The sequence below is a fragment of the Myiozetetes cayanensis genome, unplaced genomic scaffold (assembly GCF_022539395.1).
Source record: "Myiozetetes cayanensis isolate MyiCay16 unplaced genomic scaffold, myiCay2020 scf10, whole genome shotgun sequence".
NCBI lineage: Eukaryota > Metazoa > Chordata > Aves > Passeriformes > Tyrannidae > Myiozetetes > Myiozetetes cayanensis.
Window position 1 is genome coordinate 24,029,985 of NW_026086605.1, and position 24,161 is coordinate 24,054,145.

Sequence of the window (24,161 nt, forward strand, 5' to 3'; positions counted from 1 at the left end):
GCTACCAGAAGACCTTGGGATTGATTTTCTAAAGCAGAAATTGGAATTAGAAAAATCATGTTATCTGCTTGGTGTATCTACCTCTGAAAAACCTCCCTCTGCAAATTCAAGGTGGGGGAAGAAAAGCACTTGAGTTCCCATCTTGTAGAATTTTCTGTTGGGAGAACAGGATCCTCTTCAGCCAAAGCATTAGGTTTCAGCAAGCCCCACTCCTGCAGATGAAAACTGTTTTTGTTATAAGTGTCTATAACCCTGTGAAGGGTATGAAATCCCACAAATGCCACCATATTAACTACAGTGTATTTTAAAAAAGCAAACATGCAAACCTTTGAAAATATTAAGATTAGAATCAAGAACAGGATTCAATCTCTGTATAAGATTTTCTTCCTGTAATTGTCAATGCACCTTTTTTAATATGCAATAATCGTCATGTTTGTGTATGCAAAAAGCACATTTCCTGAAATATAGCTCTGTGTCATACATTCAAACTAGAAACTAAGAAGAAATTCAAAATCACGTAATGCAGCACTTAAAACGTCTATCTTCCATATAGATCACAGAACTTTAGACTGAAACCAAGAAAACTCTGATCATGATGATGAAGCAAAAAAGGGAAAGGGGAGAGCAGAGGAGAGAGAAAGAAGAGGAGAAAAAAAGCAGAGAAATAGAAAAAGAAAAGCCTTCCTGTTTTCAGGATGGATTTCAGTAACATATTATAAAATGTTGCACCTGCAATAACAGGGACTGCACCCAGTGACTGTTCTTCTGTCTTGCAAAATCTGTGCTTCCAAAAGCCTCTAGGCGATGAGATTTATATTCTGCATCACTCATCCACATATTGACTGACACTATTATATTATTTTAGCTTGTTTTTTTCTGATAAGACACCCTTTAGAAACATCTAGGCTTTAAAACAGGCTTCTTATACTCATTTTAATAGGAATCTTCACAGGACAATGGTCTTCCGTGTAAAAATACCCGTCGCTCCTTCTCAAGCACTTCCTCCTCTGCAGTGCCTGCTTACTGCTGCCCGAGTCACAGCAGCAGCTCTGCTGCTGTAGGTTTGCTGGTAAATCCCCTCCTAAAAATCATCAATTTGAACCAATCAGAAATTCTAATGGCCAAAAGTAGAGGATTTTCTTTAGGATTAGGTTTTTGGGTTTTTTCCTGTTATTTTTAAATGCATGGGAGACATTTCACGTGCTTTTTGGTTTTGGAGCCCTTAGGGTGCAGGTCTTCAAGCTTCATTGGCAGTCATGTATGCTAGAAATGGTTTTGTAACGAAAGCTAAGCTTCTCATGTAATCATATGATTCAAGCAACTACGGGTTTAGAGAAAAATATTGAGAGATTTACAGTAAGTTAATGGAAGTTGACAACACTGTGCGGATCCTGGGAAAGAAGGTTATGCAATCTTGAAAACAGCTATATGAAAAATAAAAGTAATCATTAGAGCTCTGTAGATAAAAAGTAGACACCATAGAGACTTTGTCATAGGTGTCATATGAAACACCAGCAGCTAAATGGTTCTCAACAGCAGCTTATCTTTTCAGATTAATGTGACTGATAGACAATCAATTAGCATTTTCAGGATAGGAAGGTGCTGGTCTTGAGATCAAAGGATCTCATTTATCCATAAAAAAAACCCCAAACCATAATGTGAGCAGTCTGGGAACTGCCCAGGGAAAATATTTCACCTGGTGTTACCGTCTCCAGGAACGGGCTACACCCATAAATCCTGAGGTCCTCAGAGCTCCTGCTGAAGCTGCAGACTGAGGGAGCTGCTGTTGGACACACACAGAAGCACAAGGATCATTTATCTTCCTAAAAATATGTAACCATGAACTCCAGGAAATAGTTTAGCTCTTTCTTAACTGAGCTCCTATAACATACAGTATGAGGGAAAGCAGACCTTTTTATTTTATTTTATTTTTCTGTAGCCATAAAACCTATCAGTCACTTCATCTTGTACCACACTAGGCAGTTTTCAGATGTAAATTATTGTGGTGTTTTCCTACCCTGGGCAAATTAAATGAAGAAGATCACATATTTCAGTTGGCTTCAACAGAAAGAAAACAGTTTTAGAATTTTTATTTTAGAAAGTTTTAGATGTCCCTGGGCTGTTGAAAAAGCAAATAAAAAAAGTTGTTTTACTTAAAAAGAAAAGGCAAAGTACCTGGTAGGAAGGGTGTTTGTTTGTTTGTTTGGGGTGGAGAGAGGGGAAGAAATGGGTAGACAAATCCTCTCCTGAAGCTGTGAATACACGCAATCGCTTCTGTTCCTCAGACAAAAAAAGGCAGCAAAAGAAAACCAGAAATACTACAGAGGCACTTTGGTGGTGATACTGCAGGGCTGTAAGAATTTTAGCTTTTGTAAGGAAGACACTCTGGAAGCAAATCCAAGTACCCATCTGCTTAGAACAGACCGGGGGGGTGATTTAATTTTCTTTCCAAGACTGGGCTAGGTTGTGATGTGGTTAACTTCTATAAGCAAGCAGATGTTAAACAGCCCCTTTAAAAGGTGTTGCTTGCAGTTTGTTATTGGTTCAGTTTCTAGGTCAGTTTTCAAGTCAAGCCAAGAGAGATTATTTATACCAATCATTTGCTTTTACTTCTTTTAACACTAACGAGGAGATAAAAGCAAATGGGTGCCCTAAACATCCACGGGCAACATCTATAAACAAACGGTGCACAAACTGGGAACTCATAAGAAGAAAACCCAAACCGCAGTTGAAGAACATAGACAAACGTAATAGTAAGGACTCCAGAGAATGCCTCAGCACTTTTTCACCCTCTTCATTGGTTTTCTGTCAGCAATGAGTATTTTCAAACTGGATTTGAATCTAAAGGCTCTTGAAGAAGGAGAGGTATTTCCTTATGTTCCATCTTTCAGATCTGCTAGAATTGCATATCTACCTGAAATAGCAAGTAGTTTCCCAGCTCACTAACACGCAAGGATGCAAGAGTTGAATCCATCTCAGTTACAAACTAAGTTTTCCAGGGTCTCCTGGGACAGTTCTTTAACTTGGCACAAGTGGACTCGAAAAAAAAAAGGCTCCTGATGCTGAACAGAAGCCAATATTCCTTGAAAATTCCAGGATAGTCCAAGTATCTGTAGTCCAAGTCCAAACAGCTTTTCTCCCCGAGGAAATGGAGAATTGTGGTTCTGTTTCTCTACATACCACATGACACCTGTCTTTCCATGCACGCCTGAAGAGCTTGTCCCACAACTTGCCTGCTTTGCAATGCTCAGGCTAAACGGAAAAGAGAGGTGGCAGCCCAGTTCCTGAAAAAAAACCCCAAATCCAGCAGATCCACATGTGAGAACAGACCAATACTCAGATTTGGTTGGACTCCAAAAGCTTATCGTGCATGGCAGCAGATAAGCAGGATTGTGGGGAGCATCCAGCTGGAGGGGATTATTATGGCTTCATAATGAATGCTCCAGCATTCTGAATTAATCTGGTTTTTTACATAGGAGAAGCATTTCTGGTGTACTTTCATTAATTCTGTACAGTTTTACAAGTGCCTGCGAGAACCAGACAAATGTAGATGGTCAGGATGTTGAAAAATATGCTGGGCTTTCAGCAGATCCTGTGTGTCATAGTCATAGCTGAGACTTGAACTGCCATTCGGCAGTGATACATAGATTTCTGTTTACATAAATACTGCATAAATTCCATGTGCTCTTCATTTGAGAAGGAATTTTTATTTTTAACATTGCTGGATATTCCTCGGGCAGGAGAGGGAAATCATTTTTGTTGGAGATAAACACAAGATTGGAATTACAGTGAGAAAAAAAAAGTCCAAGAGAAACCCCTGTACAACTTGCTATAGTCAGTTTGCTCAGGCAGGCACACCGTGGGCCAAGATGCAACTTAAGACTGAGAAGTGTTTAAAATGATAAAAATACTGGACTTAACTAAAATTAGTTCTGAAAACAGTAACTAACGTGCAATGAAGTAACTCCTAAAATACATTCTAATTTAGAAGGCAAAGGTAATACAGTCTCTGTGCCAGCCTACATGCCTTGGAAGGGATGGGAAAGCCATCAAAGAGTTCCAGAATGAAAAAAATGTCTCATCTTGGCATGGTGGCAGCTGCATTACCAGCTTCCACAAGGTTTGGTCATCGAGTTTAAACTGAGCTAGAGATCTTCAACACATCTGTATTTTTTCCCCTTATAACACAAATGTAAAAATTAAACATCCAATAGTTCAAGTTAACTCCTATTTTCTAAAGAAAAATGCCATAAAAGTAATTTAGAACTTAAATTATTTTAAATACCAGGATTTGTCAGAACTGAACAACAAATAAACAACTCCCAAAACAAACAGAAAATCCTCACCTCAATACTAAATGGAAAAGAACATTCACAGCATGGCCCAGAATAAGCAGAAACATCTGAGACAAAGTCCTGAGTGGCATGGAAGCTTTAAAAATGATTTAGGTTAAAATTATTCTTATTAAATCAAGTATGCAGCAATGAAGTTTAGAGAAGTGTTCAACTGTTTGAAACTTATACAGATGCATTAGCTGGTGGGAGTTTGATGGATAGAAATATTTAATATAATGCATATATCAAAGCTCATCCAGTTCTGCTGAGTTCTCTAATTGGTTTCCAGGGGACTTGGAATAAGCCCCAGCTTGGTAATAAAAATAGTGTGCAAAGGAATAACTGAAATAAAAAGTCTTCAAGTCTGCTAGAGATATTCCATGAAGGATAAATACACTTCATCAGCAAGGCAAGCCAAATATTATCCTTTTTACTGTGGGCTATTTGTACTGTTAGAGTTTTTTTCCCTTAACTCGTCTTTAGAGCTGCCACCCCCACCCTCCAAGAATATTAATGCAGCCAAGAGCTTCACTGCTTTGCCCTCTCCTTTTCCAGCTGAAGTTCCTGTCTGTCTTGCAGCTGACTTCAAGAGCACCAACTACTCAACTTTTTCACTTACTTTGGAAGATGACAGAATAAAAAGAACTATACACAGCAGATGCTAATCACATCCTTAAATCCACACATCCTATTTACTAAATATTCCTAGAGCACATAAGTTTTCACAAGCATAGGCCCTTCACTCACATTGATTCTATCATCTCTGATAACCGTGTTGCTCAGGAAAAACTATTATAATTTAATAGTCTTTAACAGATTGAATCTGAAGTACACAGAGTCTAAAGTTTTCCCCAGGTCTTACAAGTCTGTGGCATCAAAAAACATGATTCTACATGTGCCAGCTACCTACCAAGCTGCTGCGCTGATCTCTCATATTTATTCTCAACAGAATACATACAAACAAAAGCAAGGGAAACAACATTGGTGTCAGCTAAGTAGGGAGGACCAGAAGCAGGCTAAAGACAAAAGTGGTGACTTAAAGGGCCAAATATAGTTTTTAGTGCTGACAAAGAGCCATGTGAAGCAGGGATGCTTTTCAGTTTAGAGTACGAATATATTCCCTTATATAATGTCTTTTTTTTTTTTTTTTAACCCAAGAGTTATTTGACCATAGTTGTAATTTTGATGGCAGTAAATTTCCACCTCCAGATGTGCTGAGGAGATGTTTTTTCCTTGAGTGGTTTAATTATCCTGCAGGCAATTGCTCATGGTAACCTTGCATGGCTGAGTTGACTCCAGCCAGTGGCACAGTATGGTTGACATAGCACTGCTGCAGGGAAGCAGTGTCACCAGCAGTGACAGTCACCATGGGTCCAGAAGGGACAAATCTGTGTGAGAAACAAGGACAAGGAGACAGAAATAAATGCAAAGGGAACTAGAAAACGCTCAGCAGTGGCATAAGTCAGAAGAACTATATATCTTCTGGAAAAATAGAAGTTTAAAGGAAGTCTCTGAAGTAACTGCAAAATGTCTGCATGAGCAGAAAATCTAGAAGAATTGCATATGGAAGGGGATTAAGTTATTGTGTGGGCTTGTCAAGGTACCTACACATACAGCAAACATTTCAGCATCATTGCACTGAAAAAGTGCAGGGATCAGGGTTGAGTAAAGAGTGAGGTCCTTCCTTCCAGCAAGTGTATCAAAGATGCCCAACCCACTTGGCCCTTCAGAAATGAGTCCCACAGTGTCACTGCTGGTGCTTCAAGCCTGCACCATGACATGGCCCAAGCCATCCTTGTCACTCCAAAGACAATCAGCAGTTTACCACAGAGATGCTGTGAATCAACCTAAGCCAAAGAATCCCCCATCTGTGTCAAACCTGGATGAATCACATCACACTGCTAACCAGTTCCCAGAAACCAACAAAACCTTGAATAATAAGTAAATTAATTCTGAAGTCTCACACCTAATTCTGACATTTTCTGGGACTCCTTAAGTTTACCAGCACAATTTCACTATCACTTTTCCATTTCTTGACAACTAAATTCTTTATTTCGCTTTTAAAAATCCACACAATTTAACATTTAAAAGAAGGGTGCATGCTGAGAAAATTGCCATATGCAGTGAAAGATTAGCCATTAGGGCTAACCAACTTACACCTTCACAAAAAGGAGAATAAAAAGCCTATGATTAATAATCTAGGTACCTGCTGCTTTCAGAATAGCTTCATTTCTGGCCAACACTGTCTCTAACTGACAAAACATCACAAACAAAAGGGAGAAGGAACTTGTTATGAGGTCCTGGGGGGTAACCCAGGTCTCTGTGGACCCTGAAAGCCACAGTCAGAGGCCCCTACATGTCCTGTTTTACCCCATGGACTAAAACTCCTCAGCACTATCCAGCTCTGAAACCAAATGATGATAGCACTGTTTGTTACAGCCAGTTAACAGTAATCTCCAGTACAAATTGTGAAATCCTAGTTCTTGGGAATACCTATGTTTTTCCCAGCTATTTCCATCACTTCACTAGGAGTCCTTATAGAGATTACGAATATCTGTGCATCACTTCATCTAGGTGCCACCTTTTTGTTTCCTCCCCGAACAGATCTGAACTCCCTACTCTACTCTGCTTTATATCCCCTTGCTTATCTTTACATTCCCTGCCTTTTCAGCTTTCTTTCCTCTATCCTCAATAACTGCAGAAACCACCATATTCCTGTGCAACACCAGTCCTTCCTACCTACTGTCATTGCTTCCAACATGCAATTTTTCCTGATCTTGAAGGCTTGGACTCACAGGACACTCTTTAGGTGAAGAAACACCTTTTACCATCTGATGCACATGGTGGCTTTACATAAAACTAGAAGTAACTGTGGTGGTTAAGCCAGTGCAGTACCCAGAGCAGGTCAGGACCCACAGAACCCCTAAGCACAGCCAGCCAATACCAAATCCTCACCACTGTGATTTGAATCACACATAGGATAGGAACTAACAAAGCTACAGGCACCCTTGTAGCTTTCAGACATTAAAGTGGAAGTCAGTTTTCATAAATCTTGCTGTTTTCAGCTGTCTGTACACAGAGAAGACCACCTGTCATATTATTTTCAGTCCTAACTATTGGGCTGTTGCATCGATCAGCATCACCTTGAAGTGTTTTTAATGCAGCCTTGCTTTGGAGTTCTGCAGCAGCTGAAGAATGTGAGACACTATCCAGTGAGCTGCCAGGACTTCACGCTCCAGAGAAGCTCTCGGAGCTGTATTTCAGTGCTCACTGTGGAGAGTGAGCGCAGATTGTAACAATCAGTGCTGCATGGAAAACGCTGCCACAAAAGACATGTCCCAGTTCACAGGACAGATTCGCTCTTCTCACTTCCCAGGAGCAACTTGCTACATTCTTTAGGGAATGACTACAGCCTTCTACTTAGGTACTATTTTTGTTTGCTTATTTGGTTGGTTTTTAAGCCAGATAGACAGGAAATATGCAAGTGAAAATTTTACTAATTCATGAAAAAGCCTATGTGAACTCTGGTTTCACCTTCTTAAGAAAATAAATTCCTTTAGTCTCCTTCCTTGAGTATATAATTTTAACAGGTAACCTTCCTTCTCATATTTCAGTCCTCATATTATAAAAAAACCCCATTTTTAATAGAAAAAAAAATAAAGAATTGCTATCCAAATACCTCTTTCTCAAAAGAAAATGCTGCTCTCTAGTGGAAGATGATGATGCTATGATCTAATTTAATTAGAAGAAATGTTCTAAAATTTTCCTTTTAATCAGTTACAGGAAATCTTAAAATTCATTTTCACAAGCACTGATACACAGAAGTAGCAGGGCTGGTTTGTTTTCTAAGAGGCTTTCAGGTTGGCCTGTGAGATTTTGGCATTTATTCTTCAAGATAAACTTCCTATACTTCACTACCATAATCACATCCAAATAACCTGCCAAGTATTTGTGCATTAAAATATTAATATATTTTATAATTTTATCCCTTTAATTTTTCTGTTCTTAGACAATGTAAAAACATAGGCCAATTTTTCTTGGTTTTTTTCCCCGCATATTTAATTACTGACAGACTTTGCTAGATCTGTATACAGAGCTTTAGCTAACCACTTTGAAGATACATTTATCAGCTACATTCACAGAAGAATTTAGGTAAATAGGGAGATTCTATGAGAATCTGTATCCTGTCTGCAAGCACAGTGATACAAAATTGAGGAATTCCTGTTGCAGTGGTTCCTTCAACTTATACTGAAACAGTGACAAATGGTCAGCCATCAAGGAGTATTTGTACTGAAATAGCCAAATTTTATCCTGCTTGTAGCTAACTTGATCAAACATGTGCTTTTCTTTTTCATAAGCATAGATAAGCAAAAAGGGAATAGCTCTATACTAAATTTCTTCAAGTTATGAACCAAAGCAGCACAGTTCTGCATTTACTTCCAACTTCCCATAGTCATGACAGGTAATTTGTATAGCACATGCTGCTGTTTTCTTATCTCTCTGCAGATATGAGACGTGTAAAGTAGTTTCCTGATAAACATACCAAGACAGTACTTTATTGAATATTTTTTTTTTTAATGAAGTGCCTTTTAAAAAATTTACTCTGTGCTTATTGGCTTACTAATTAATTTTAACTACAGTTTTTGCCTGCATACTTCTTCTACCTTGAGTACTCTTCCCCTCAAATACAAACAGTATGGGGAGACAACAGTAATTTGTCAAAGGATGTAGATTAAGCAGTAACAGACTGCTAATTAATGTAAACTTTACTGTAAAAATTAGAATCCTGTCAGGCCTATATTAAGTCTTCTGTCAAAATTATGTAGGCTATTGTGGTTTAAGTCCAGGTGGCAACTAAGCACCATGCAGCCGCTCACTCAGCACCCCATCCCCACTCTGGTGGAATGGGGAGGTGAATCAAAAATAAAACTTGTAGGTTGAGATAAGAACAGTTTAATAATTGAAACAAAGCAAAGTGTAATAGTAAATAATAATCACAAAAAGGGAAAAAAAAAAGTGATGCAACGTATGATTGCTCACCACCCACTGACTGATGACAGACCCCATCCCTGAACCTCTGTCAGCCCCCTCTGGATAACTTCCCAGTTTATATACTGGGCAGAACACTCTGTGGTGAGGAATATCCCTCTGGCCAGTTCGTGTCACTTGTCCCCACTATGCTCCCTCCCACTTTTTTTTTTTCTTTTTTTATACCTCTTCACTGGCAGAGCACACAGAAAAGTCACAGAATCACAGAATAATCTGAGTTGAGAGGAACTCGTGAGGATCATACAGTCCAGCTCTTAGCACTGCACAGGACCATCCCCAAGTCCTTGATTTAGGATAAACATGACTTAGCAACAACTAAAACATCACTTTATTATCAACGTTATTCTCATACTGAATCCAACACACAGCACCCTAACAACTACTGAAAAGAAATTAACTATCCCAGTTGAAAGGGCAGCTGCATATATTGTAGGATAACAGGGCTTGGAAAAGCACTCCAGCTTAACTTCAACCCCCAGCAGCTGAAGATGCACACCCACCCCAGAGCCCTGCCCAGCTTCACAGCAAAAGGTGGCCCCTCCTGCAAGTCCCCAGCTGCAGTTTCCATCTGTACCGCTGCCACAGACATGCACTTCCCAGCAAATACCTCCTGCAACAGCCTCAGGAAACAGAGCTTTACTTACCTTCATTTGATTTCTTTATTGTGTGGTCCCCCTTCACTTACCCTTCTGCTCGTGTTCTGCTCTGTTCCCATCCCCGAGCAGACGCTGCCCTCGCTCCCAGCTCAGCCCATCTCTCGGCACTGTTCCCACTTCCACTGACAGGCCTTCAGGCTGTTCCAGCCCAGCTATCACCAGACTAACAGGTCATCTTCTGTGTTCTCAGCACAGGGACCACAGGTGGGTTTAAATTTGTTTTTAGGGCAAAGAGAGACAGAGAGAAGCTCAACCCCTCTCCAAGCATCTACTGAAGTATTGTATAATTGTTCGGCTATTCCTACTGTTAGACAGAAAGTAAACGTAGAGATGGAAGTGGCTTTTTTGACCCATTGCACATAAAATCCAGAACTACTGATCATGGAAGTATACAAATGAACAATATCTCTGCTTTGCTATTTACCTGAGATTAAAACAGAAAAACTATTTTCAAGTTTTAGTGCAAGTCACAAGTTAAGCACTATTTTTCAGTAGACCTCACTGAGAAGAAAAAAAAGATAAAAATTCAAGGACCAGTTTATAAATAATAACTTGGAGATGTTTCTAAGCCTGACATTTAGGGAAAAGTTGAAATTTGTTTTAAAACAGATGAAAAACAAGAAGAAAGTGAGAAAGCAGGATATAGATATTCACAACTAATTTAATGAACGTTGGGAGCCAATTTTTGCCTTTTAAAAATGTACTGATGTGAATGTGGGTTCCCATCTCAGGCCACCCTCTTGCAGCTGGCCCTGCTGCACCACTGGCCATGCAGCTCATGCCCGAGATTCTTCAGCAGCCCCACTGTTCTAAGGTAAACATCTGTGTTCTACATGAGCTGGACAATGTTCAGTATTTTAAGGGCGTCCAATGATCAATTCAGAATGATAGTACCTAATTGTTCCCATAACCCAACACGTAGATTTGAGCATTAACTTTGCATGTGCTTTTACTGTATTTAAAGTACATAAACAATTGTGAGGCATCATAAATGAACGAGAGATGCTTTTCCATCTTTTCCATGCAAAGATGTATTGCCTGTCTGTAACGTTCTTTTCTAGGGCTTCTTTTGTTACCTGCTAATTTTTCAGAAACAAAATTGTTTCTTTGAAATTTACATTTAACTTAGTATTTAATTTCAATTACCACATAAAGTAGAAAATAGAGGGAAATTTACAAAATACTACTTTTTGAAAAATGAAACCTAAAGCTAAGAAAATTAATAAAAGTGTAAATTTTAATATCCCAAAATTCCAGGGTTTGACTGTTAAAAACGACCCTTAAAAAAAGCTGCTTATGAGTGAAATCCAACAGCTAATTTGTTTACTGACTGTACAGAGAGCTCAAACAATAATTACTAATTCAGAGTGCTCTTGTAAACAAGCTATTTTTGGTTGAAACACTCATGAGCCATAGAGCATGCTCAGAAGACAAGGCGTGTTGACTTTAAGCAAGATAGGTTTTATATTACATATTCATTTAGGCTGTAAATACCTGAGATATAAGCTCAGTAACTCTCAAGCAAATGAGAGAGATGGAAGTTAGCTCATCCATTGAATTAATTATGCACAAATATAATGCATCAATAAACAAACACAAAGTTTACCTTTTCTTTACCTCTGCTAATTTTTAATATCAAAGACAATGATAACAGGTATCATTTAACTCATACTTCTAAAACAAACAAGAGAGTCAACCCACCATTTAAATAGCCCATTTCACTATATTTAGAGAGAAAAAAAAAAGAAAGATGTGGTTACTTGTTGCAATACAAAACCATTCAGACCTTGGGAAGAATCTTTATTCACAAAAATGCCAAATACTTTCAACAGAATTTCCCACAATAAAATGAATTACTTAACCACAGGAAAGGTTTATGGGCTTTCTCTGCATGTAGTCCCTACCTGTGTTAAACTTCTGTCTTGGAAAAGAAATAGACAAATCAGTAAGTGGCAATCTCACTGAGATCACAAAGAAAATTTTAATTTATTCTTAAATTTCTATTTTTAAAACAGAGATAGCTATATATATATATATCTATATGGCTTTTAGAGCAGATGTTAAATGCACTACATTCTCCATCTTTACCCTGCCAAAATCTAGGCAGAAGTAGATCTTAGCATCACATCAAAAATACAAAATAATTCAAGAATAGTTTTGTTGAATTTCTCGTGAGATCTTGTCTGCATGGAGGACGAATTAAAAAATAAACACAGTGGCACCTTAAGACTGAAAGCTACATTCAGAGACTGTAAGTCTGTTGTTTTACACTTTTCCTTTGGTGCTACATAAAGACAAGCTGCAGCATAAACTTGTTCCTCTTCAAATGCTAGGATCCTCAGCAGCCTGCTTTTATTTCATGAGGCCACAACTCCAGCTTTTTTCTCTACTTCATTTCTCTCCAACCTTGACCCATGTTATGAGCACACTAAATATCCAAACACTGCTGACAAAACACTACGATACTTCCCCTCCATAGCACCACAGTAAATTTAATCATACTAACCTGAAATAATTTGAAATCTAGATACATTCTAAAAACCACTCCAATGGGTTAAAGCTAAAAATACTTTCAAATTATTTCACGGCAATGCATAAAAACAGTAACCCTTTGTATTTCTACTTTACATAGTAAAATAAAACTAAGTTTTTCTGATGATTCTGCTCAATTATGAAACTTTCACAAAACGAAGACTGCTGTACAGTACAGATTCCAGCAGTTAGACAGTTCCTGTCATATCAAAAGCTATTTATAATTTGCAATATTCTTAAAACAATTCTCAGAATTTCGTAGCAGCTTTACAATGTGCAGCTTCTTGCAAATATGGCCCCACAACAGAATCCTGGAGAGGAAAACAATTTACTGGATAGTAATTTGGGATACAGGAAAACCAATTAAAAACACCACAAGCAAAGAGCAAATACTTCAAACACTCTGAACACCACTCCTGACCTCAGTATGAATTAATCACAGACTCAGTTCCAGCTTTCTGAAGTTTCTGTTCTTAACAGCTGTAGACTGACCTCTGCAGCTCCTGCTGAAAGGCCACTTCCAAATGCACTCCGGGCAAGCTCAAAGAACTCTCGTGCAATTTTCTACTTGTTTTGTTTTTTAACAAAATCTGAATACACATGTAATACTGAGTCAATAAGAGCTTCCACCCATTAACAGTAACACAAAAAGCTAATTCTATCACATCAAAAAGGAAATGTTATCAGGTGATATCCACTTTAAATTTCTTTCCAGTCTCTGCTGTAGAGGAGCTTCTCCTTTCAGAATCTGCACTAAGAACAGGTGGTAAACAATTGGGCAATTCTTTTGATAGCAGTTCACTTACCAATTCACAGTTATTGAGACACACAGAACTGATAACACGTTTTTAAATTTAAGTTATGTTTGCTTCTTATTTCTTTTGCTATATTGTATAATGTCCAAGTGCTATGTAACAATGGGAATATGAAATTCACTATGATCGAATATCAGAGGCCTCCTAGGAGGGGTTGATTCTTTGTCTGCTTTGTGCAACAGTTTAAAAAGTCCCGTCCCAATATTCATTGGAATTCCCATGATGATGCACTCAGAAACACCTAGGGGAAAAAAAAACAAAAACCAAAACCCAAACAAGATGAGCATCTGAACAGTAAGGATTTACAAAACTATTTTTATTTGTCCATTCTGTTATATGTCCTTGAACCTCACATGTAAGGGCTAAGGTCTCTTCACTTGACCAAGTGAAATGTTATGGTCACCACATCAGTATATTACTTAAATAGTGTTCAATTTTAGACAGGAAAGATTCAACCTAACCTTCTCTAGTAATGGAAGCACTTCAAAAGGTTTGGTTTTGGAGCAGATACATTCCATGCAGTCTGGCCAAGTTCCCTTGAAACCCCTTCAAATTTCCAGTGAGAAAAACACAGTGCTTGAGCTATAATGCTTTTGGCATTTTCAGAATTCAAAAAGTGCTTGTTTTGAGTTGTAAAATTTTAATCTGTCTCAATGATTTTGAGAGCTCTAACACTTTCATTGTGACGTGATGACATATTTATACTCCAGATCTACTGATGTACACAACTCTTCTAAAGTACATTCCACATTAAAAGCAAGCTCTCAGATATAATCCCTCTTCCATTGCAATACTTCCATGCATACAACAAGAAGCCTTCCTTCCCACCTCCCTTTGGCCTCACAGACCAAGTAATGTGTCAGGCATCTGCACAGCAATTTTTCACACAAGCAAGCCACTATCATCTCTTCAGTTTTGGCAAGCAGACAACAATTGCTATTTTGTCGATTGCATTTCCCTATTTGAACAAAAACATTTATATAGAAGGCATCATCAAAAGACCTTTGGTTTCCACATTATTCAAAACAAGATTTTACCAGCTCAGAGGAGACTTAGAAAACATTTTGTTTTCCTTACTGTCCAGAATCAAGTCAGTCTCCCATAAAATCTTTGCTTCAATCACAGGCAAATAATAATTAAAGAAAAAAAAATCCCACCCACTTCTGGCTAGAGTCATAAAGTGGCTCCCACTTCTGGCTAGAGAGTCAGAAAGTGGCTGAGTTCTTAAAACACAAACTAGTAATGTAAGGGTTTCTAACAGATTCCAGTGATTCAGAAAATAGTGTCCACGAAAGAACTGCTGCAAATTCACTGCACTAAGACTACCTACACATAGACACAAATTACTAAACCTTAACATGACACATTCATATTTTTAATTTCACTAGCACCCAGAAACCAACAAGCAATTCCAGCTCCAGGATGGTAGGTCTTGCTTAAACAGATGTTGAAAAGGTTGAAACCTGCTTGACTTCTTTTTTCTGTTTAAACTACTAGACAGAGACTTCTTAACAAATAGTTCCCAAAATGATGTTAGCTTAAAGGACTAGAAAATCTGAGAGGAAGGGGGTAAAAGCATTCAAAACCCCAAAAAATAACTTCAAGTCCAAACATTGGAGTGCGTGGCAAACATATAAAATAAAGACAAACAGAATGCCAGAACTCATATCCTGAATTTATTTTTTTTGCTGTATCTGAGCATGCGTGCACTCGTATGCATGTAGGCACATATTTTCTAACTCTTACCAGATTCTTCCATGAATTCAGTGAGATGATTCAATCGACGTTAATGAACTTAAATTTAAAACTGATACATTTAAAAAGCAGTTTCTGAGGACAGGCATCTTATCTGTTCTGTTAATGAATACTGATAAACAAAGCTTCTAATTAAAAAAATTAGGAAACAATTTTCATCTATTTAGATCAGAACTAACTGAACAAGTCAAGAACTTGGCCTGTTTATTTCTAGGTATAACTGCCAAATCACCTAAGTAATCGTGTAACACTGTAATCTTCACCTAGGCTGAGACATATGTCTTCATACTTCTTAGCAGGAATAAAAATGAAATGTAAATACTGAGTGAGGTAATAGATTTCTTCATCAGCTCTAGGTGCTGAAGATACACAAACTTTCACAATTGAAAAAACAGAACTATTGGTAGAGGGACAAATTTCCTGGTATTTTACTGAGATCCAGGGTGAGAAGTAAAAACCAAATTACTATAAGTCTCTTTTAAGAAACATACAACAAATGTCTGATATAAAGATCTCTGACTGAGATTGGAAGTAGAGAAACATACACCAAACTTCTAGGACCAAGAAGATCCCATAAAATGGATCAGCCTCAGACCTCAAGCTTTTGACATGTAAGCTGAAGAGGCAGATTAACAAGGGCAAAAATCCAGTGCTTTGAGGAGGTTTACAAATGCTGGTTAAGGACCACAGAATGCCACAGACTTTGCAATACCTACCACAAACAGAATCCTTCTGTCCAAAGTAGGCAGCATCAAAGAGATGGTCTGCAGTCTTTTCAAAAGAAGCCAGCATCAACACACTTTCCTTCATTTTTGCCAGTCCAAACCTAGTAATGCCCAGCACTTCACCCTTGATCGAGGGAAAAAAATCAAAGATTAAGACTGAGTAAAAAAATACACTATCTACAATATAGCATTCTTATAATATGCTGCTTCACAGTGCAACAGTTTGAAGGTTAATAGTTTGGTAACAATCAATATTTACCTAAAGCAGAAGTCATTATTCATACAAAACAGAAATCTTTATAAATGTTTAATAGATTATTTTTTAAGCAAGAGTATGAAAAAGATTAAAAGAAACATGGCCACAAGAAAAAACCTCATAGCTGTAAACTAGCTGCTCAGCTACAAACTTCAGTGGGGTCTGAGAGCACTATGCTGAACCCACTGCCCATTGTCTAAAGATACATCTGACTTCTGATGCCAGGAGATTACAGAAGATGCTAAATCTTCATTTTTCCACTCTCTAGAAAAAAGGTAATTAGCTGTTTAAAGTATCTTGACTTATTTCTGCCTATGTTTGTTAGTAACATCCTGATTACATCAGATTGTGCACAGAAACACAAGTCAAGAACTACAGTCACAAAAATGCATGCTAGGAGCCCAGCAAGTTTACAACATAGCACTCTGATGCCCTTTTCCACTGCTGTGCTGCAGCTCCACAGGGTCAGCCCAGGGGACTGCTGCAGCTCAGTACAACAAAGCTCTACAGTTTAGGAACAAGTCAGAACTCCATCCATTTCAACCAAATTAAACCCTTGTGCTCTGGCAGGCAAATTGGAAAATCTTACTTCACTAAATGTACTTACTCCTTCATTGGATGTGAAGTAAAGAAAATCAATCAATAAAAAACAGATATGATTTTCTACTAACAGTTTCTGTAAGACTGTTCATGTAATCTGACTCTATTTGTAATGTCTGTATCCTTAGATTCTTTCATACAGTGCAGCTGTTATGAATCACACCCCGAGTGGTTTTCTGCACAGCAAGCCCTAAATTGCACGCATGGTTACCCAAACACTTCATTTTCATATCATAATTTTGAGGATTCCTATTTCCACTATGAAATTATGGTTCCCAACTTAGTATATCAACTTGTTTTCAGTCAAAATAGGTCCCCTCTCCCCCCAGGAACTAGAGTAATGAAGTTTTTTGTGTAAAATACAAATAACAGTATTTGATCAGTACAACTTCCATCTCCTTACCTCACCCATCATTCTCAAACATGGTAAAATTAATTTGTATAAGCAGGCTAATGTAACATTTAGAAAAAACACAGCACAAACCTTGTAAGTCATTAGATCAGACAGCAACATAACATGTCTCCTGTCAATGCTCATGCCGTGGTTCACCATTGTATACTGAATCTCATTGATAATGGTTGTCCGAGCAGCTTCAATTCCTAGTGTTTTCTCCACCTACACAAGGGATTATGTTAGGTTAATGAAAAGCTGAATGCTTGGAGCAAGTGTAGTCCTAGAAAAAGTACCATCCATCATCATATTAATACTCCATTCCCATTACTACCCTTTTGTACTTCTCCATTTGAAAAATATTTATAGAAACAGTTTCTTTCAAGTGAAGTGCTGCCACTTGAATCATTCTCTCATGTTAATGCATTCTGACATCTATTAGTGAAATCAGGCTTGATTTGGTATCAACTGCTGTATCTGAGCACAAACAAGCACTTGTAATAAAGGTGCCACGGGGGAAAAACCCACAATACCCATTTAAACATTACCTCATAAGTATTGTTAGAGGATGTTTTTGTTCCTTTCACTCCATGAGTAGCCATAACAGCTCGTAGATTATCACCTTCAACTAGAAGTTTGTATTTTTCCTTTCCACTTTGTTCATCAACATGAATGACAGCTCGGGAAACCTCTGGTATACCTTGCACTACAACCTTCAGAAAACAAAAAAATCCTAGTAACTTTGATATATACAGTAATGCAGTATAAAAGGTATTCTCACACTCAGACTTGGGTCTCTGAATGGTGGCAGACCCACACAAATAAAAGGGCATGCTGCCAATAATAAAGCTTCACTTATCACTATTTTTAAAATCCCGAGTAGACAGTCTCCTCACAGAGAGCCGAAAAAATGCCAGATACTGTTATTTGGTTCAATTCTGGATGCAGCTGGAACAAGATATAGCTACTTCATACTGCTGAACTTGGAATGCTTCAGTAAATGTAAAGAAAGTATCAAAGCTTCAATTTTATTTACAAATATTAAAGGAAGGTTTAGTTTCAACAGTAAAGCAGTACCATCACTATCTAAGAGTTACAGACTCAGCCTACCTTCATTGTCAATACTGACATGAACTATTTTCATCTTCCCACCACAGACCCCCAAATTATCACTACTGATTACATCCCACAAAAGCACAAGACAGCCTTGGCTTTTACCTTCGGTAGTTCTTCCTTCAGGGACTGCAATACATAATACATTGAACTCTTGCTATTTTCACGAGGGGTCACACAAACAACTGCTTCTCCATGGACAGCAACATCCCCAGGCTTTACTCTGAGTTTAGAAATGCAAATAGAGTAGCGCACAGTCTCTGCATTCACCTGTGGCAAAAGTCAGCCAGCAAACATCAGGGTTATCTCTCAACATATATCAATCCACTCAAATAAATGCAGCAGTCTTTCAACAGAATATAAAAAGTAAGACTGTAGGAAAAATGACCCCCAAATATATGCTTATAAATTACCCCTATAAATTGCATGAAACACTATCCTATGCTGAGGGTGCCAGCCTGTACATTAACCAATGGACAGAAACGTCATCCCAGTGTTTAGCAAGACACAAAGAAATGAATGGATGTTCTCTCATTTTCAAATAAGGGGTATGTTATCCACTTTGCAGGTTAAAAAAGGGACCCCTCCAGATGTAATGTAGCCACAGGACACCCTTCATTCACTTTCTTTTTTTAACTTCCACTGGTCTGATTTCTGTTTCTGAGACAGGATAAAGAGACCCTAAGGAACGTACCCAAGGCATACTCTACATAAGAACTGAACAACTCACCTCTAACCTCAGCAGTCTAATACGCTCTAAAGACAGCTTCACTAGGATGAAACAGTCATCTGGAAGAAACACTTCTTCAATATATTCAGAAATCTTTAAGAAACAAGGACATAATAGTTAGCATGTGAAAATAGCTCAAATGCCCCACAGCGACTGGCTAATGCTTACATTTAAAGGATTAGCAGTAACACAATTTTTCCTACCTCTCCTAACAAAGTTTTCTCAATTCTTCCTTTAACCAGACGGGCAAAATCAGGATCATCATCTTTGTCCAAGTGTGCTGTTATAATAGGGGTGCTACAAAGAACAAACACACACACAAAACCAGTTAGGAAACTGCTCAGCTAGATTACAGATGGTAACTCGAATTACAGCTTGCTTTATCAACTTTATCTTGTATCTAGAGTAGTATTTAAAAGAGACCTTCAGGTTCCTCAGGTATATTTAAGAAAATTATTGTTCAAGTACTTCAGGCTAGTAAAAATAAGCAAACACAGGAGAGGTTATAACATATGTACTAGTGACTGTTTTCATGGCATATGCTATTCCAGTATTATTTAAGTATGGCTTCATGCATACCTAGGAATAGATATGCTTCAACTACTGCTAAACACCAGAAAGTTTCACAATATAAGACACACAATGGAACATTAAACTTAACAAATAACCATTTTCACTCATTTGATTTTCCGAAAAATAAAACTTCGCCATCTCTCTGGGCCTAAGTATCACTTACAGTTGGGCAGACATTAGATTTTTCTTGTTTAGAGTATTTGCTTTGGATGATATCTAATATATTGCTGAGAATAGGGAAATGCTATCATGTACCACAAATTTATCCATCAGGTTTCACTTGGACAAAGGAAAAAGACCACCAAACAAATTAAAACAGTGTTAGTACCTAATAGCCTTTGAAGCATTAATAATTTCTTTGATTCTTGGCACACCCAAAGTAATGTTCATTGAAGCAACACCAGCAAAATGGAAAGTCTTCAGGGTCATTTGTGTGCCAGGCTCACCAATACTCTGTGCACAAAGAGCTCCTACTGCAGAACCAGGCTCCATCTGTGCCCTGATAAATATAGAAAGTGACATAGAACTCAATGAAGTATCAAGTCCTAAGCAAACAACAACAGAAACTATTCTGGTAGATATACAAGAAGTTTGTTAATATATTATTGGTTCTTAATCAACAAACGAGAGTGGTTAAAAGGTCACCCATATTTAAGATTGAAAAAGATGCCCTGTCATACAGGCATTCCACAGATTCAGTGCAACTTCCATAACAGATAAAATGCTTGTCCTCTTCCTCCAAAGCATGGAGCATGAGATCCAGGATTCTCCCTTCAGGGAAATCCCATATGCTAACATTTACTTATTACAGTAAAATAGGTAATTCACGTTTAAGAACACTTAAAGACAAATGTAAGCAAGTACTCCTAATAACTGCAAGCAGAAAACTGGTAACTGGTTTGAAATAGTTAAGAATTCAACATACACTTGAATTTTCTAAAACAAAAAAACATACTAGAAAATTGATGCAGATGAGAGTGAGGTCACTAAGTACATGTCACCAATGGCTGCATGAGAAGGAACAAATCTGAGAAGTCTAGTAAATGGAATAAATCTCAATAGACAAAGAGATTAAAACATCCACACGAGCCCACTATCCACACTAACTCGTTAGAGACCAAGAATAACAAACAAAAGAATCCTACTAATGCATAACAGATCCAAGAATACGTTAGAACCAAATGTGATGTAATTCCTAACAGACTGTGTAGGGCAAGAATAACTATCAAAATTTATATAAATTTAAAACTGATCTATTCAGACTTTGTTCTGCATAGATTTATTGGAGGTTTTGAACAACCTCCTGCAAGAGGGGGAGGAAGGGAACATGTCTGCCAGTGGGTGTAAAAAATGTTCATGTTTAACCAATATCCGCCCTTACCCTGAATCCTATCACTTTTGGCTTTTATCAGAATCTGTTGTCAAAACACAATCTGTGGATATAAGCAGTAAGTAGCTACAGGAGAAAACTGTGTTCATTGGTAGGATTACTATGTCAGAAGAAAGGTACCTAAACACAAGCAGATAGCTTTGCATGCTCAGGAGATCTAAAATAAAACAAAGCTATTTTTCTACGTAAAAGGAAACAAAACAAAAAGTCTTTTAATGAAAATCTGATTATGACTCAAGACAAACGTAAGAACCTCACCTGTCAGACCTCTAGAACTGTCATACAGGACTCAAATCTGCCTTAACAAGCCCACATGTAGATGATGATACTTTTTTTTTTTCTGCATCTTACCTTGGTCTTGCAATGTTTATGTCATTGGAGCCAACACTGCATTCACAACAGAACCAACATTCATTCAGTAAAAAAAGCAAAATACGCTCCTACGCGGCCAAGAAAGCACCGATATTGAGAACACAGCAGGGTAAACACTCACCTCATGTATTTGTCTCTACAAGTCTCTAGAAACTTCTCTAATTGTGTTGGAGTAATCCTATCCAACTGATATAAAACTCGTGGCTGAAAAGAGAATAGAATAGTTGGACGACAGTTGGACTGAAAAGAACTACGTAATTACCCTTTTGAAACTATTTACCTCTGTTGTGCCATTGTCATTAATTCCATACTTGTCTCTGGTTTTTTTTATCTTCTCAGAAACACCTTTGATGAATTTTTTAATTTCCTGAAATCACATTAAAACAACAAGTAAAGACATGGTCTTCATATTGAAGTCTTCAGTAGCAAGTAATTTGCTTAAGGCTCCCAACAGAGTATTTACAAAATTAACAAGGTACAATATGAAGAGAAGAACATCAAAATTTAGACAAACACATGCACTAGAATTTAGCAAACCAGACTGGCTCTTGTGTAACCAGAGATCAGTAGCAGTACATGAGGAATACGGTCCCCGCTGAGTAAACACATCCTTCCTGAGAATACACTGACAGCTGAAGATACTTGACTTGGGCTGATCCTTCCTACTCAGCACCTACTGAAACGGATTTAAAAAATAAACCCCACAAAACTCTAAATTGTTATTTTTTTACTATACTGATATAAACACATTCTCACCGATTTCTTGGTATTCAAATTAGTCAAAATGGAAAGAACATGGCAAGAGAAGAAGTATATAAAGTGTATCTGCTGGATAGATTTCAAAGATTCAAGATGTACATTATGAGAAGAAACCTCAAAACTGATATATACTTGTCCGTCCCTACCTAACATAATTCAAATAACTCCTCTATGCTGTGGAGGTCTTGTAGATAATTGTACTTAACATGTTGAAGTACCATAAACCTTTCACTCTCTTACCAGGCTTACTCAAGAGCAGTACTAACAGTCTTTACTGGAACATAAATTGAAACAATACTGATAGAAAAATACCCAACATTTCTGTGAAAGATCATTCAGTTATTACACTTTGGATATGGACATGTACACTAGAAGTCAGGAAATATGAGGTCCATGATTAAACTCTTCCACGAAAGTCATTACTGTAACACAGAGTTACCAAAACCAAAACACAAACAAAAACATTTCTCTGTGGAGAAATAAACAGCTTGATTTTTTAGAGTCCTTTTAAACCTTCTCTACGCCACTAGTCCTACCTGACAAAGAGGGTTATGATTACATAATATGACCTCTTCTGCATTAGGTACTCGACTCCTTGTAACCACCACAGTAGCTGAGCAGTGACAACTACTTGCAAAACTCATTAAGTATTTTTGAGGGACCCTTTCTTTTTTTTTTTTTTTACAACTGAGGTCACAGAATCATTATGAAAACACTTCTATGACAAGATACATTTTTGCCCTTTTTGCCCTACTAAGTAGTATTCACAAATGAAATATTTGGCCATTTTAAAGCTTTTTGACCTTCTTTTGTGGCATTAGAGAAGTTAACCTTTTTACTACAGGTGCATAAAAAAAGCAATACTGCAGGACTTGCAGAAGTCTTTTTCTCTTTGACAGTCCCTGAATTCCAAAGTACTTAAAATCCAAACAACTCCAACATAGTAAATTATGATATATAATTCTGAGTGAGATACTCAAATTATATGTTACTTCCATCCACTAGTCAAAAAAGGTGAAAGAAAAAAAAAATCTCTGAAGACTTATTTTTCATTGTCACAAGTTTTATTCACACACAAGACCTAAAAGAGGAAGTGATTTATTCCTCTTAGCTGTTACCAGTTTATCTAAACTATGGATTAATTTATGCTACAAATGGAATGAAAATGTAACTTACTCTCTGCTGAGCTTATATACCTCTATGAGTTTATAATTTTCAGTGCAATACTGTCCTCCATGAGCACAGCTATGTAACTTCCAGAGTAGGCTTAAAAAAAACCACTGAATTTTTTTCACACTAAGTCTTATAAAGTCTTTTAGCCTTGACCAGATTAACAAAAAGGCATCAAACAGACTAAGCTCTGGCTCAACGTGGGCCTTTTGTCAGCTCCTACAGAGCTGACATTTAGTCAAAACAGTCCAGGGTATAAACCACAGTCACCCAGGGGTTTGCAGCTCGTGTCCCAGCACTGGTGGGATCGTTTATAGACATGAAGCACTGCTCATATCAGAACCCTCACAGTCAAAAAGCCACTGAAATGCAGAATGCCACAGGATTCAGCAAAAATCCATTCAAGTCCAGGCAGATCCATTAGGTCAACTCTTCATATGGCAGCCCTGAGTGGTTGTGTGCTGAGCTTTTTCTGTGTTTGCACTCTCAGCACTCATATCCTATCACCTTCAAAAAAACCACAGAATTTTTTTTTTTAATTGGGAGAGTTTCTAGAGATTCCCCTGATTCCAATAAGAAGAAAACGAACATTTCCCTTGACCTGAATCAAATATGTTAAAACACTAACACAATTGAAACTGTGCCAGCAAACAATCTGGTTTTTTTCAGCTGAATTCCCTCCAGCAAGGGCAGAGTGCAGGCAGAACGAATGCTAGTCTGTTATGAAAAGGCTATTTAGACATACTGTGTTCTGGACAAGAGTGGATAAGCCCATTATAGGAGCCTCCTGCTAAAATAACAATAAGAAGTATCACTGTCCTGGAATGGAAAAGTGGAGGAAGGGATAGGAAAACACCAGAAAAACATGCTAACATCCCTAAAGGTTGAAAGAAGAGTCAATACCAAAAGAAATCTTCCTCAAAATCCTTAAATGTAACTAT

The 24,161-nt window shown here is 37.7% G+C and overlaps 1 protein-coding gene across 1 annotated transcript in view; it reads right to left on the reverse strand.

Moving 5' to 3' along the window:
* Positions 1-12,001: 12,001 nt before the first annotated feature.
* POLR3A (RNA polymerase III subunit A) overlaps positions 12,002-24,161 on the reverse strand; it is a 34,682-nt gene continuing 22,522 nt past the window's right edge. The window contains exons 22-31 of the mRNA XM_050340800.1: positions 21,572-21,658; positions 21,413-21,495; positions 19,858-20,028; positions 19,160-19,253; positions 18,957-19,049; positions 18,332-18,496; positions 17,662-17,826; positions 17,207-17,338; positions 15,858-15,990; positions 12,002-13,627 (exon numbers count right to left, since the gene is read on the reverse strand). Of these exons, the coding sequence (XP_050196757.1) occupies positions 13,479-13,627; positions 15,858-15,990; positions 17,207-17,338; positions 17,662-17,826; positions 18,332-18,496; positions 18,957-19,049; positions 19,160-19,253; positions 19,858-20,028; positions 21,413-21,495; positions 21,572-21,658 (1,272 nt within the window). The 3' untranslated portion in view covers positions 12,002-13,478. The remainder of the gene's footprint in view (positions 13,628-15,857; positions 15,991-17,206; positions 17,339-17,661; positions 17,827-18,331; positions 18,497-18,956; positions 19,050-19,159; positions 19,254-19,857; positions 20,029-21,412; positions 21,496-21,571; positions 21,659-24,161) is intronic.